Genomic DNA, 12,891 nt, shown 5'->3' on the forward strand with positions numbered 1-12,891 from the left:
GCTGGATCGTCGGCGTTGGCTATATTGACTCACGTACTTGTTGAGGAGGTGATCGGAGAGAGGTCGCTGATATCTTACATTCTTCACTTCTCCCTCTGTGATGTAGCGCTTGCCATCATGACGGAGCCGATCGCGTGGAGCGGCCTCCTCTGTGTCCTTGCTACGAGAGCAGCTGCCCTCGTCTCCATCCTTGCCAGAGTGGTGTCCAGGTCCTACCATGTTGATGTTGAATGAGAATCCTGGCTGGCATCCTTCAGGGTAAGTGCACTCCACCATGTTAACGGCGGGGAAGGGGTGGGTGTCGACCTTCACGGCGTACTGGTTGAAAATTAGACGTCCTTGTTCTATCGCCATTTGGATCTGCTGACGCCACACCCTGCAGTCGTTTGTGGTATGGGAGAACGAGTTATGCCATTTGCAGTATGACTTTCCGTTCAGCTCCTGTACCGTGGGGATTTTGAGGCCTTCGGGTAACTTCAAATGCTTCTCCTTGAGTAAGAGGTCGAAGATTTGCTCAGTTTTAGTCACGTCAAAATCGAACCCTCTGGGCGGACCTGGTGGCTTAACCCATTTGCAGGACACGGGGGTTGCCCCCCGAGTCCATTCAGCCACTGCTACTTCTTGATCTCCCGCAGAGCCTTTGTCTTCATCCGCCTCAACCAGGACTACCGCACGCTTGAATTTGTCTTGGTACAAGTCCGGGTGGCGCTGTTCATATAACGACAGTTTCTGAACCATGTGCGCCAGTGAAGGGTAGTCTGCTTGGGAGGCCATATCCTTGATTTGTGATGCAAGGCCCACCACTGCCAACTCGACTGCTTCTTTTTCAGTCACACGAGCCGAATAACATCGGTTCCTAAGATTTCTGAAGCGCTGGACGTATTCGCGCACAGTTTCCCACGCTTCTGACGTACTTGTGCTAGATCGGCAATGCCGGCCTCGGAAGCCTCTGAGTGATACTGCATGTGGAACTGTTCTTCCAACTGCTTCCAAGTCCGGATCGAGTCTGGTGGCAACGAAGTGTACCACCCGAAAGCCGATCCTGTGAGGGACTGTGCAAAGAACCTCACGCGTAGTGGATCCGATGCTGAGACCGTTCCTAGCTGTGCCAAATATCGGCTCACGTGCTCGATGGAGCTGGAACCATCTGACCCATTAAATTTGGAGAAATCAGGGAGCCGATATTTGGGTGGTAGCGGGATCAACTCGTACTCGTCGGGGTACGGCTTGGAATAGCCGATTGTCCTCCTTTTCGGCACCATGCCGAACTGGTCTCTCAGGATCGCACTAATCTGATCCACGGTGCTGGCTGTAGGAGTCGAACTCTGAAGATTCGCCGGGGTGGCGTACTTAGCCAGCCATGCTTGCTTTTCCAGCTCTGAGCCAACTGCAGGAGCTGAGCTCTGGAGGTTTGTCGGAGAGGCATACTTAGCTAGCCACGTCTGCTTCTCAAGATCTGTTGCTGAAGTTCCTCCTGCTTTTCCAGAAGTCCCTGCTGTCGCGGTCTGGTTTGCGAGTGCCCAGTTACCGCAGTCCGGCACGTATGTGCACGTGTATCCGTGAGGGATCTCCTTAGGCGCCTCATGCAAGAACTGGTAGTCGCTAGGGTCACCACCGATCTTGTAGACGACGTATGCCGGTGAATTCGGCACCTCTGGTGCTGTCAATGCGAATGGCAGCGGTGGACGGGACTGAAGTGGCATCTCTCCTTGGTACGTCCCGAGAGCTGGTCCTGACGGAGAGTATTGACGACTCATGATTTCCTGGATTACCCGAAGAGCGACACGCTCCAGAGTGTTCACCAGGTTCTCAGAGTGGCGGTGTAGCGAATGAGCTACCATGAAGTTTATCTCCTGACGCAGGGACCTGGTGCGTTCTTCGGACGGGGCGGACATGTCCACTCCATCGAGCGCGCCTTCAGGTGAGAACCCTTTCCACCTGATGCCATGTGAGCAGGTTCTGTGAAAAGAGCCGATGAGGTCGGCTTCGAGGATTGCTTTGACCTCGTCATACTTCTTCTTGAGCTCCTCGGTCGGATCCTCGTACGTGATCGGAGTGCCGTCCGCCATCTCGGATGTAGATGGCGATGTGGTTGATGTCGAAGATTGTCCCACCGGGCGTGCCGAAATGTGTTGCGGTCGGAAACCCACCGGCGAGCAACGACGGGCAACACGAGAGAGCCGGGAGCAACTTAGGGCTGCGGCTGGCCCTGGTCCCTCCGAGCGACGGCCCGCAAAGACTCCGGCACGCACGTCCGATGCTGGTGCAAGGGCGTGCCACCCGACCTATACCCGGTCGGGAAGGTGATGGAGATGCCTCGCTTAGTTTCCTGCATGGCATACATGTAAACATTAAATACGAGCCTCGATCGGCTCTCGGGTTGTCCTGTGAATCGGCTCAAGGAGCCGATCCACCCATGATTCGCACGAGGTGTACGAATATATGGTGGTCCTGCTTGATCAAGATAAAGCTAAAACGATCTACGACGATTTAGGGTTTTCACCGCATAATCGGATCATCCTACTCGTGATTGGGCCTCGCGGCCACGCACGGTGATCGTAAGCCGATCCTAGACAGGGCCTAAAAACCAACAACGAGGTTGATCCCCGGAACATCCTGTCTAGGGCTAGCAAACTACACCCTACACGCCGCTGGATCCTCCAACCCTTTGTAAGGCCTAACTATTGCGGATATTAAACTAATCCTTGAAGAACAAGGAGCAACCGTAACGGATCGGATCTACTAAATAACGATCAAGCGGGGTGCCGCCCCTACACCTAAGATAGGTGTGAGGGCGGCTAGATGTCTAAGGGTTGCACTACGACAGCATATGATACGAAGAACAATGCTAACCCTAACACATCTAAGATAACTACGTTGCTCGCCATCAAAAAGGCTTCAGTACGAGCAACGCATGGACAACGAATAAACTTGTACTACCCGGAAGAAACCCTCGAGACAAGAGAGTTGGCGATGCGCCTAGATTGGTTTGTGGTGAACGTGATTGTTGTTTATTTCATAAACCCTAGATACATATTTATAGTCCGTAGACTTTCTAACGTGGAAATAATCCCAACCGTGCACGAGTTAAACTCTAACTAACCGACACGTATCCTACTAAATTACAGATACACGGGCAAACTAGCCCAAACTTTGCATAACAGGCCGATTCGCATATTTCTTCCATGTATATTCTTCAAGTCCATCTTGATCGCGGCCCACCTCTGATTCGGTCAAATTCTGGTGATAACATATGTGCGCGGCGCGGGGAACCGCAAAGGTGAGGAAAGTGAGGGATCACAACTCACAAAAGTTTGACCTATAAAATTGTACCGTTGTTGATGATTATTAATAGATCGGTGAAATTTTCGCGAAAAAAAAATTGGTATATAGATCAGCCCGTGGCTAGTTGTTACTACCACTGGATCGGGCACTCAGTTGGCAGAAAGAAGCAAGTGCTAAACCCTACACGTCTAGCTATAGCTAGACCCTAGAGGTGAGGCCGTGAGGGGGTGACCATCCTCAACCTCAACTAGCTAGAAAGCCCGATCCAGAATCGACCACCCACTTTGAGGCAATAAGCTAGCACCAATTAATGGCGAAAATCATCGGCGCCATTGATGCTATCCACGGGAAGCTTGTCGTGCCTACGAGCAGCTGCCCGCCTGCACCGGTTGTCGCCCAACGAGATGGGCTTTTACCCCACTCTCTCCAAAGGTTGTGGAGAAGGACCAAGCTAGCTAGCTCAACTCTCGTCAGTCGTCACGCATATGCAGTGGATAAGTGACAGTGTTCCAACTTGGTTAGGTCGTGGGCTCGATCAGCTGGAGACGTACGTAATAATGCTTGCCCCCTACGTACACGGTACACCATTGCGTCGAATCCATGAAACCTTTAAATTTTCCTATCGCAATGTGGCACTCGCTGCGTCACTCGTGATGCGGCGTCAATGTGCCCACCATACGACCATGTTTTTCAAAGCTAGCCTAGTACGTGGTAGAAGCGTGGAGGCATTGCCAGTAGGGTTAGTAGGACGGGCGGCTTAAGTGCACCACCTTTACAAATGCTCGGAGGTTGAAGAGGAAATTTCAGCGCAGTTTCGATTAGCTGAAATTGTGCTGTCAGGCCTGCGCAGGTCTCTTCATTGCCTCTGCAGTGAATTCTTTAGTAGCAAGCCCTGCTGTATGTATTTCAGTCTTTTGGCCACAACATAAGATTAGCCACTGGGTTCAACATAAACGAGTCTCTCATGTAGATCACACAAGTGTTTCTGGCAGCAAGAATGAAGAGCAAAAGGTTGATTCGGGAGCCCCCTTGTCCAGCTAAAGCCCCCTTTCGAGCAAATCAATCCGAGGAATTATATTTCACGTCTCATCACAAGACAATTTCGTTATCCAACAGCTAGCGTCACTCGTGGCAGCGTCAATGCGCCCACCACATGAATTTTTTAAGCTAGGCTAAGTAGCAGAAGCAAGGAAGCACTAGTAGAGTAGTAGGGTTACAATTTTTTTGAGTGACTGAGACATAAAAAAATAGGATTTGCCGGTTCTCAGCTAACTTCGTGTTCAGTTAAGTTTTACACCATTTGATTTGATTTGCATCGTGATTCATTCTAGTTATGAGTTGCAATATGAGTTGCAACTGAAATTTAATGATACCATCTGACTAAGAACGAAGTTAGTTCTTAGTCAACTGAGAAATAACACCCTAAACAAATTAGACGACATAGGAAATTTTGTTAGCTGTGACTAGTTTTCAGTCGACTAATAAGTAATAACTAACTTCCTTCTTAGTCATGACTACTATGAATTTTGAAGCACTTCTATTGGTTTGGAGCATTTTTCTTAGTTGTATCTCTACCTGGAATCGGAAAAAACTCAGTTGCAAACATACATGCAACTCAACTTGCAACTCATGCACGAATCGTGATGCAATCAAACGGTGTAGAATTTGACCGATCACACACATAAGAAAACCCGAATTTTTTATTGTGAACATATTGTTCCATCATATCCATCTTTGTTTAAACTGGCTAGAGCATGTAATTTCTACGCTGAAACAAAAAAAAAGGGATCCGAAAGGTTTGCTCACTGTACACACCCTTGTCGAGCTAAAGCCCTCTTTCGAGCAAATCAATCCGGGGATTTATATTTCACGTCCCATCTGAAAACAACTCCGTGTCCAGCCAGAGCGTCAAATCAAGAATCACTCAGACCCAGGGGATGTCAGTGCCACTTGCACTACCCAACGACGCGATCTAGTCAAATAATATCGCCGTCCATTGCTACCAGCCAAGAAGAAGATAGTGGAGAACCAACCTGAGGTTGGGTGGTTAGGAGGGTGGTTGTACTTCACGCACTGCAGTTCAAGCCCCGGGTTTGACATATGTGTGTCTCATAAAGGCGGAATATTCATTCAGTGGGAGGCGACGTTTCCCTCGACAACGAGGCGCCTGTGGCGACTTCGTCAATTTCAAGATCCAATCCGCCGGCTCAGTCTTCCGGAGGTGCTCATAGGGGTAGGGGTGTGCGTGTGTGCGTTCATAGGGGTGAGTGTATGCGCGTGTATGTGAGCGTCTGCGTTTGTACTGTGTTTCTCAAAAAAAAAAAAAAAAAGGAGTGTTCTTCTTTTTCGTCGGAAAAAAAAAAGTTCAGCCGGGACAAAGGCCCGGCCCACTAGTCCAATACGCTGCCCAAAAGCTTTACACTCACAGCAATATCCCCAAGGCCCAAACAGCCACCTTATCCGTTTCAACTCCCGCGCGGGGCGCGCGCCGGCGCCTGCCGTGGAGGAAGACGACGACGACGAGGCTGCTGGCCGGCCATGCCTGCGTCCATCTCCATGTCCAAGATCCTCTCGCTTCCACCCTCCTCCACATCGCTCCGCTTCCTCCACCGTAACGCGATACCGGTAGCCTTCGCTCGGAACCCCGGCGCCCCGCCTCGGAGGTACGCCCTGCTCCTGCTTGCTCCTCCCCGTTTCGAGGATATTATTTTCAGAAGCCCATCGAGGCAACTGCACACATGATTCTTGAAATTCGTCAACTATTGCGCGTCGCGCAGTTTGAGGTCAAGCAACCGCTTCGCCGGAAGCTGCCACACCGGCGCGAGCTCCGGAACTAGCCTGGCCGGTTCTGGCGGGGAGGGTGCTGCTGCCGGAGGATACGAAGATGGCAACCTTCCGTTCGTGAATCTGTCCTCGGATATCCTCCAGGCCGAGCTGAGCTTACTCAACGACGAAAAGGCGCCATCACCTCTCCTGACCACACTGCCGGTGATCACCAATTCACCACCACTCTTTTTCCATCAGAAACCTTTCCCTTTTCTTCTTGGCTGCTACAGAGCTCACAATTTTCAGACTGTAACCCTGATATGAAATTCAATCTCTGCAGAAGGGAAACAGGGGAGAGGAGCACATAGAATCAACCTCAGCTTACCCATCTGCCCTGAATGGTAGGAGTACTTAACATTTGATGTCCATTAGCACAATCAAGCAACGACTGTCGAACACCTTATGTATGTGTCTGTAAATCCTGACCTGCGGCAGCTCTGTACGCGGCCTGTCTTGCCGGAAACGCGACCGAGCACCTATGGAACTTTACCTGGCCTGCCGCCGTCGCCACGCTCCATCAGAGCCTCCTCCCTGTTGCCGTTCTCGGATTCTTCACAAAGGTGAGTGCTCTGGTCACACTTCCCTACTCACATATCACATTAGTTCCTGACTAAGTGCTGGATTCAATGCGCAGCTCGTCGTGTTCGTCGCAGGTCCATTGGTCGGGAACCTCGTGAGCTCTCTCCCTCGGATTCCCGCTTACCGCTCTTTGACTGTAATTCAGGTGATCCTCTACATAGCTTCTGAGCTTCTTCAGTACACATGCTTCTTTCTTTCCAAACTTCTTTGCTTGTTTCTGACTTGAATATTCTTGAGTCCTGACATGTCAGACAGTGGCGCATTTGGTGTCAGCGGTGATGATCATGCACGCTTTCACCCTCCCGAGAGCGTCCGCCGCACTGGAGCTGCTCCTGCAGCCATGGTTTGCTGTGCTGGTGGCGTCCACAGCCGTCGACAGGCTCTCCTGCGTGTCGCTCGGCATCATCGCCGAGCGTGATTTCGTCGTGCAGGTGAGCCTTCATGAATCCGCGAACACTTAGCTCATGCCTCGGAATTCCATGAACTTGCGGAACCTTTCTCATGTAAAAACCGCTTCGATGCATGATCGAAGCTCGCAGGGCTAGGCAGGCCGGTTGCGCTAGCGCAGGCGAATGCTACGCTCAGCAGAGTCGATCTGATCTGCGAGGTTTGGCATCTCCAACCGCTCCAACTCTGCATTCTACATTGCGTAATCAGTACTAGTATATGATTTTCTTTTGAAAGAAGGATCAGTATATGTTTTCCATGTGCAGACAGCAGGAGCATCAATCTTTGCATTCCTGCTTTCCAGAAACGACCCGCTGACCTGCATCAAGCTCTCTTGCCTCATATCGCTCTCTGCTTTGCCTGTTCATGTATGATGGTAGCACGATTTTTTCCTCGTCTCAAGTAATGTACAGATGTACAGTCAATTGTTCGCCGTTAAGTTTCTGAGAAATTCCTATTTGTCTTTGAAGATTTTTCTTGTAGGAGCAATGAATAGATTTGCCGATGGCATCTTCGATCACCATGAGCACAGAAGACCCCCAAACGCCACTGCTACTTTCGACATCCGGATGATAGGTGAAATATATACATTCAGTTAGCAGCCTAGAACTGTACATGGAGTTCATCGTGATTCTAGCATCCCTTTCATGTCTGACAGTGGTAGATGCTTGGGTCACCATCAGAAACGGCTGGACAGAGTACATCAGCCAGCCGGTCCTCCCAGCGAGCCTCGCCTACGTGCTCGTCTGCTTCAACGTTGCTCTCGCCCCCGGTGCTCTGATGACCACGTTCTTGATCCATAACGGTGCATGCATCTGAATCACTCTGGCCAGGTTGGGTCTCCAGAAAACACTGAGCTCGCACTGCTGATGCCTGTTCCTGCATTCTTGGCAGGTGTGAGCCCGCTGGTCCTTGGCGCATTCGGTGGCTCATCGGCGCTGATGGGGATCCTCGCGACGTTCATGACGCCAAGCCTTGTCAAGGAGCTTGGCATCCTGAAGGCCGGGGCGGCGGGGCTGCTTGCCCAGAGTGCGCTACTTGGCGCCGCGGTCCTGGTCTACCTGAGCGGCTCCATCTCTCGGCGAGGCGCCCTCTTCATCTTCCTCGGCCTGATAGTAAGTCCGGCGAGAGGGCTCTGTGGCGAGAAATGCAGGCGTCTCCTTTGATTGAACCTTTGGTGTTTTGGCTGATGAGGTTCGCATGATTCAGGTGGCGTCGCGGCTGGGGCACATGGCATACAGCGTGATCGGTCTTCAGGTGGTGCAGACCGGGAACCCCATAGGGAAGGCAAAGCTCATCGGCGCCACAGAGATCGCCGTTGCCAGCCTCGCAGAACTTGGGATGATGGCGGTAGCAGTCGCCGCTAGGGACGTCTCACGTTTCGGTGCTGTCGCCGTGCTCTCCGCCGCCGCTGTCGTTGCAGCCGCCTGGCTGTACTGTGGCTGGTTAGCCAAAGCCACCCACGAGCTGAAAACGCTTTTCCGCTACGGCGATGGCGAGTGAGCTCGGCGTACTTGCTCAAAATGAGGATTGTCCGTACTCACTCAGGATTTTTCGTCTCGAAAAATGAGTCTCATTTTTTGCTAGAGGCTGAAACAGGCCAAGATTAGCTTTGAAAAGGAAAGGGTAAATACATAGAATCCACATGTCATGGTTCATTGAACAGGAAACCAGAAACAGCATGACTTTGCATGCTCTGCAAGTTTGTACCATTTTGATAGATAAGGTGAATGACATAAATACAATTTACCACGAGAGTACCTCTTCGCCATGAATCCTATGCAGTTGATTGCCACTTCTCTCTTAAAAAGTTTTTAGAGCCTCCTATACAGTTGTACTGTCAGGAAATATGAACACATTATCTGCTTCGTATATATGAAACCTATTTGGTGGGAAATTACAACAGAAAGCATCCACAAGGTACAGTTTCGCGGTGCATATTCAACAGAAACACGTTAGGTTTGTCCTGTATTCTTAAACAAATGTTTTTCAGCCAAAGTGCCCAACGCTTGAAAAGATGGTTGTGTAAATGATTCCATTATTGATTGACTTGAGAAGTTCAGAGTGAACACTGGCCAGCTAAACCAGTTGCCCGAGGCAACATAATACTACATGGAAGCCTTGAGATTATACTACCAGGTTATACATCTGGACAAATCCAAACGTTTACAGAAGCTCCCCCAGATATCAGCATCAATCAACAAATACAACCAGTAAGCAACTGCCGAATTACAAAAGCAGCAGTACGTACAGGCATGGAGAACCTTGACTTTCAAATTGTCCATCGCATAAAGATTATTGTTTCTTTTCCTTGCTCTCTTCCTCGGCCATGTAAGCCTTCTTCATGTCTTCCAGTATTGCATCATTTGTGCTGCATACATACAAAAGCGCATGTTGAATAACATGAATCTCTTATCTGGCATGCCAATGTTAGTCTACTCAAACAATGCAACATGCAGCTTCCACGATAGAGAAAAAAGCGAAAATATGCTCAACATTAATAGCATTGATCATCAAACATGTTTCAGCACCAGATTTCTCAAATGGAAAATCACCCTTTGGTGACAAATAGCTCATACTCTTTAATCTTGTTCCAATGGTTTTATAATCTATTTAGGCGTCGTCCTTAAGATTGCTATTTGGTTAGTCCTTTGGATTACAAATCAAAACCTACAGTGAACTTGGCTATATTAAATTCTACATGAACCTGATGTGTATCAAGACAATTTTGATAAGACAGCTTCTAAACACACATCGACAGCCAGAACTTTTTGCCAAGTTAAGGACTAAATATAGAAGGAGACATACTTTCGTCGGTATGGAAATTTCTAGTGTCTAATAGGACTTATTTTTGTAGAATCATGAGGAACTACACAGGCATGAACTAATTTCTCTGGCTTTTTTTGCACGTTAATGAAGGCAGAGGAGACCTCTACCTTGTGGTGTTGCAAGAGTCCAAAGACTAGAGAGGGATAGGGGAATGTAAAACAGGGACGCAAAAGAAAAAAAAAAGCTAACCCTATGCTAGCAGGCACTGACCAATTGCATGATACTTTCCCTGACTTTTCACATCCTCTTGAATGATATGAATACAGTTTCACTTCCTAAATCACCATTTGTTTGTACAATATATAAGTATCTTTAACACTATAACAGGAAATAACGGCTTATTAGTTTCTGCAATTAGTTTACAAGCACAATGTTCCTATCCATTCGTACAGAGCAATACTGAAATCTCGTCAAAGCTTTTAAGTGCACCACCTTCCAGATAAAGTTGCAACAAGAACTGAGGTGCGACTTGCACAATTTGTCCAATACAAAAGATTATAACAGACATATAATGATCACTTACAATTGATGAAGACAGTTATTCAACTCTTTGGCTTGTTTGCGGCATGTCCACACCACAGACAAAGTTCTCCCGCGAGCACACTCGGCATATTTTGAACACAGTACATCACATTCCTTGAGGGCCTTTGCTTTCATTTTGCTGCGCAAAGCTGAAAAAGTGAAACAGAACAGGCCATATTAACTCTTACAGATCAATAAGAGCAAGACCATTTAAATTGTACTTGCAAGCATGCTCAAAAAATTTCCATTACGATGAACCACTATCTATAACCAAATGTAAAAAATGCTTTGAATCTAGCAGTCCAGATATGAAAAAGGAAGAAATCATCGACAGGTCCAGGTTCATTGAGATTCAACATTCATAGAAGGTACCTTTTCGAGTGGGGTGATCTACCTAGTTAATGTTAATCAGTTAGCGTTTTGGAACCTTCTCAGTTTCCAATATGGACATTATGTCAAGTTTATCAAGGGCTTCACCTTAAAAAAAAGACACAGCCAGCACTGGCGGAGCTTCGTTGGGGCCAAACCGGGCCATGGCCCGCCCATGTTTCTGGCATCTGACTCATATGCGTCTAAGGCCTAGCCCATCAGCAGGCTTGCTCGAGTCCTTCGCTTAACTCTCCCAGCCTCGTTCGTCTGTAGAGGAAGAGGAAGCACGGCCAGGGGAATCACGGATCTAGAGATTTAGCTAGAAAAAACAGAGGGATTTGGAGGGAATCGATGGAGGGAACATGAGGAAGCAGGGAGAGCTGCCGCCGCCAGCAGCAAAGGGACCGCCGGAGCTGCACCCTACAGGTACACGGCCACACCGCGCGGCACACCGGCCGGAGAGCAGCCCGCGAGCCATGCCCCGACTTCTCCGATTTTCCTGTCGATGTACTTGATTCTTTCTTTACCCAAACTTTGGCTTACCAATTTGATAGACGGAGGATTGTTAGCCAAAATTAATTTTCAGTTTTGCAAAATAACAGCTAAAGACCACTCAAAGAAAATTAGATTTTTTCTTGAAAAGGAAAGGAGATGGACATATGTGAAGTTGAAGAAAGATCCTTGAGCACCAGCAATAATTTTTATGTTTTCCTTTGGCCCGCCCAAGACTTTCTTCCAAGCTCCGCCACTGACAGCCAGCCTTCAAGGACAGTTCTTGAAGTCCATTAGATAAAAAAAGAGCTTCCAAGCAATCTTAATTCCTTAGGTTTAGGAGATCTAGAGATTAATATACTCAGATAACAGATTCTACGATACCAGGTTCTCAAATTTCATAAACGCCTAAATAACAAGAGCTAATGTGTCAATTCAACATTCTGCAAACCACTTCAACTTGTGAGGAAAGCTGGGTGGCAAGAGCATGGTACTACCAATTATGAAATGACTCAACCTTGAACATCAAATTGATAAAACTGATATACAAATCCTTCCTGGTTTGGTGAAACCGCAACCAGCCAACTACCACTACCACTATCTTTAACCATTGCCCGACACATTATTCCGTTCAGATTATGCTGCAATTTGAAGGGCCACACCAACGGGGTTCATACCATCCCGATTTCGCACCTACTGAAGAACTAGGACGACCTTTGCATATTTCAATATTCCAAATCGCGAAGAAATAGAAGCTATGGATCTCTGACTCACCTTCCTCGACCTTCTTCTTGACGTGGTTCTCCCTAGCCTCCTCCAGGAACCCCATGGGGCTGCCAGGTATTTCAGTGTCTGATCGAGGAGGGGGGCGGCGAGAGAAGCTGGAGTTAAACCCTAGCGCCCTTGGAAGGGGAGGCGGCCATTGACAGGAAGGTTTTCTCTCTGTTTTCCCCTTTTCTGGTCGCCAAGGGAGAACGTGGAAGAGAACTGGGCTATTGGGCTGCTGGGCTCCTTCAGTAGTCTCACAGAGGCCAACAAGATCGGCCCAACTTCTCCAGTTACTATGTTATACTCCATTCGTTCAAAAACAAAAACTTCTCAATTTTGTTTAGATACAAAGTTATATAGACATGTTTTAACTATAGATTCATCCATATCTAAAAAAATTAAGAATATTTTTTTAGAAACGGAGGGACAATATTTTTTTAGAATCAAACGATATTGTCCTAAAAAAGAATGAAATGATATCAACTGTTGAAAATGAAAATTCACTGAAAAAAATGAAGAAGAAGAAACAGATTCCCATACAAGCCTCATGTTCCAAATTTTGTTCCATAATATAAAATTAAAATTTTCATATGGCCTAAAAATAAACAAGTATGTTGACTTCTTCTCATCAGACTTTCTGTGTGTGTGCGCGCCTTCTTTACTTGAATAGAGAAAATGAACTTCTTCTCATCGGACTTTACGTGTTGGCCATTACTAGTTTCAACTTTCCACCATCATTTACATTAAGGACTAACGTTCTTTTTTTTCTATGTC

General features: G+C 47.8%; 3 protein-coding genes across 3 annotated transcripts; 2 read left to right on the forward strand and 1 right to left on the reverse strand.

Moving 5' to 3' along the window:
• The first annotated feature begins 5,786 nt into the window (after window positions 1-5,786).
• LOC124695198 (solute carrier family 40 member 3, chloroplastic-like) lies at window positions 5,787-7,151 on the forward strand. The gene is made up of 6 exons (XM_047228074.1): window positions 5,787-5,948; window positions 6,063-6,273; window positions 6,392-6,452; window positions 6,547-6,671; window positions 6,746-6,835; window positions 6,942-7,151. Exons 1-6 carry the CDS (start codon window positions 5,824-5,826, stop codon window positions 7,149-7,151), a joined length of 822 nt encoding a protein of 273 aa, XP_047084030.1. The 5' UTR covers window positions 5,787-5,823.
• Window positions 7,152-7,253: 102 nt separating this feature from the next.
• On the forward strand, window positions 7,254-8,932 carry LOC124697579 (solute carrier family 40 member 3, chloroplastic-like). The gene is made up of 6 exons (XM_047230149.1): window positions 7,254-7,297; window positions 7,404-7,505; window positions 7,608-7,713; window positions 7,796-7,942; window positions 8,032-8,252; window positions 8,347-8,932. Exons 3-6 carry the CDS (start codon window positions 7,626-7,628, stop codon window positions 8,638-8,640), a joined length of 750 nt encoding a protein of 249 aa, XP_047086105.1. The 5' UTR covers window positions 7,254-7,297; window positions 7,404-7,505; window positions 7,608-7,625; the 3' UTR covers window positions 8,641-8,932.
• Window positions 8,933-9,146: 214 nt separating this feature from the next.
• Window positions 9,147-12,311, reverse strand: LOC124697580 (uncharacterized protein DDB_G0275933-like). Its single transcript, XM_047230150.1, has 3 exons — window positions 12,124-12,311; window positions 10,490-10,637; window positions 9,147-9,508 (listed from the first exon to the last, which is right to left on the reverse strand). The coding sequence occupies exons 1-3, from the start codon at window positions 12,176-12,178 to the stop codon at window positions 9,433-9,435; spliced, it is 279 nt and encodes a 92-aa protein (XP_047086106.1). The 5' UTR covers window positions 12,179-12,311; the 3' UTR covers window positions 9,147-9,432.
• Between the last annotated feature and the right edge of the window lie 580 nt (window positions 12,312-12,891).

This window comes from Lolium rigidum, chromosome 3, assembly GCF_022539505.1.
Source record: "Lolium rigidum isolate FL_2022 chromosome 3, APGP_CSIRO_Lrig_0.1, whole genome shotgun sequence".
Classification (NCBI taxonomy): domain Eukaryota; kingdom Viridiplantae; phylum Streptophyta; class Magnoliopsida; order Poales; family Poaceae; genus Lolium; species Lolium rigidum.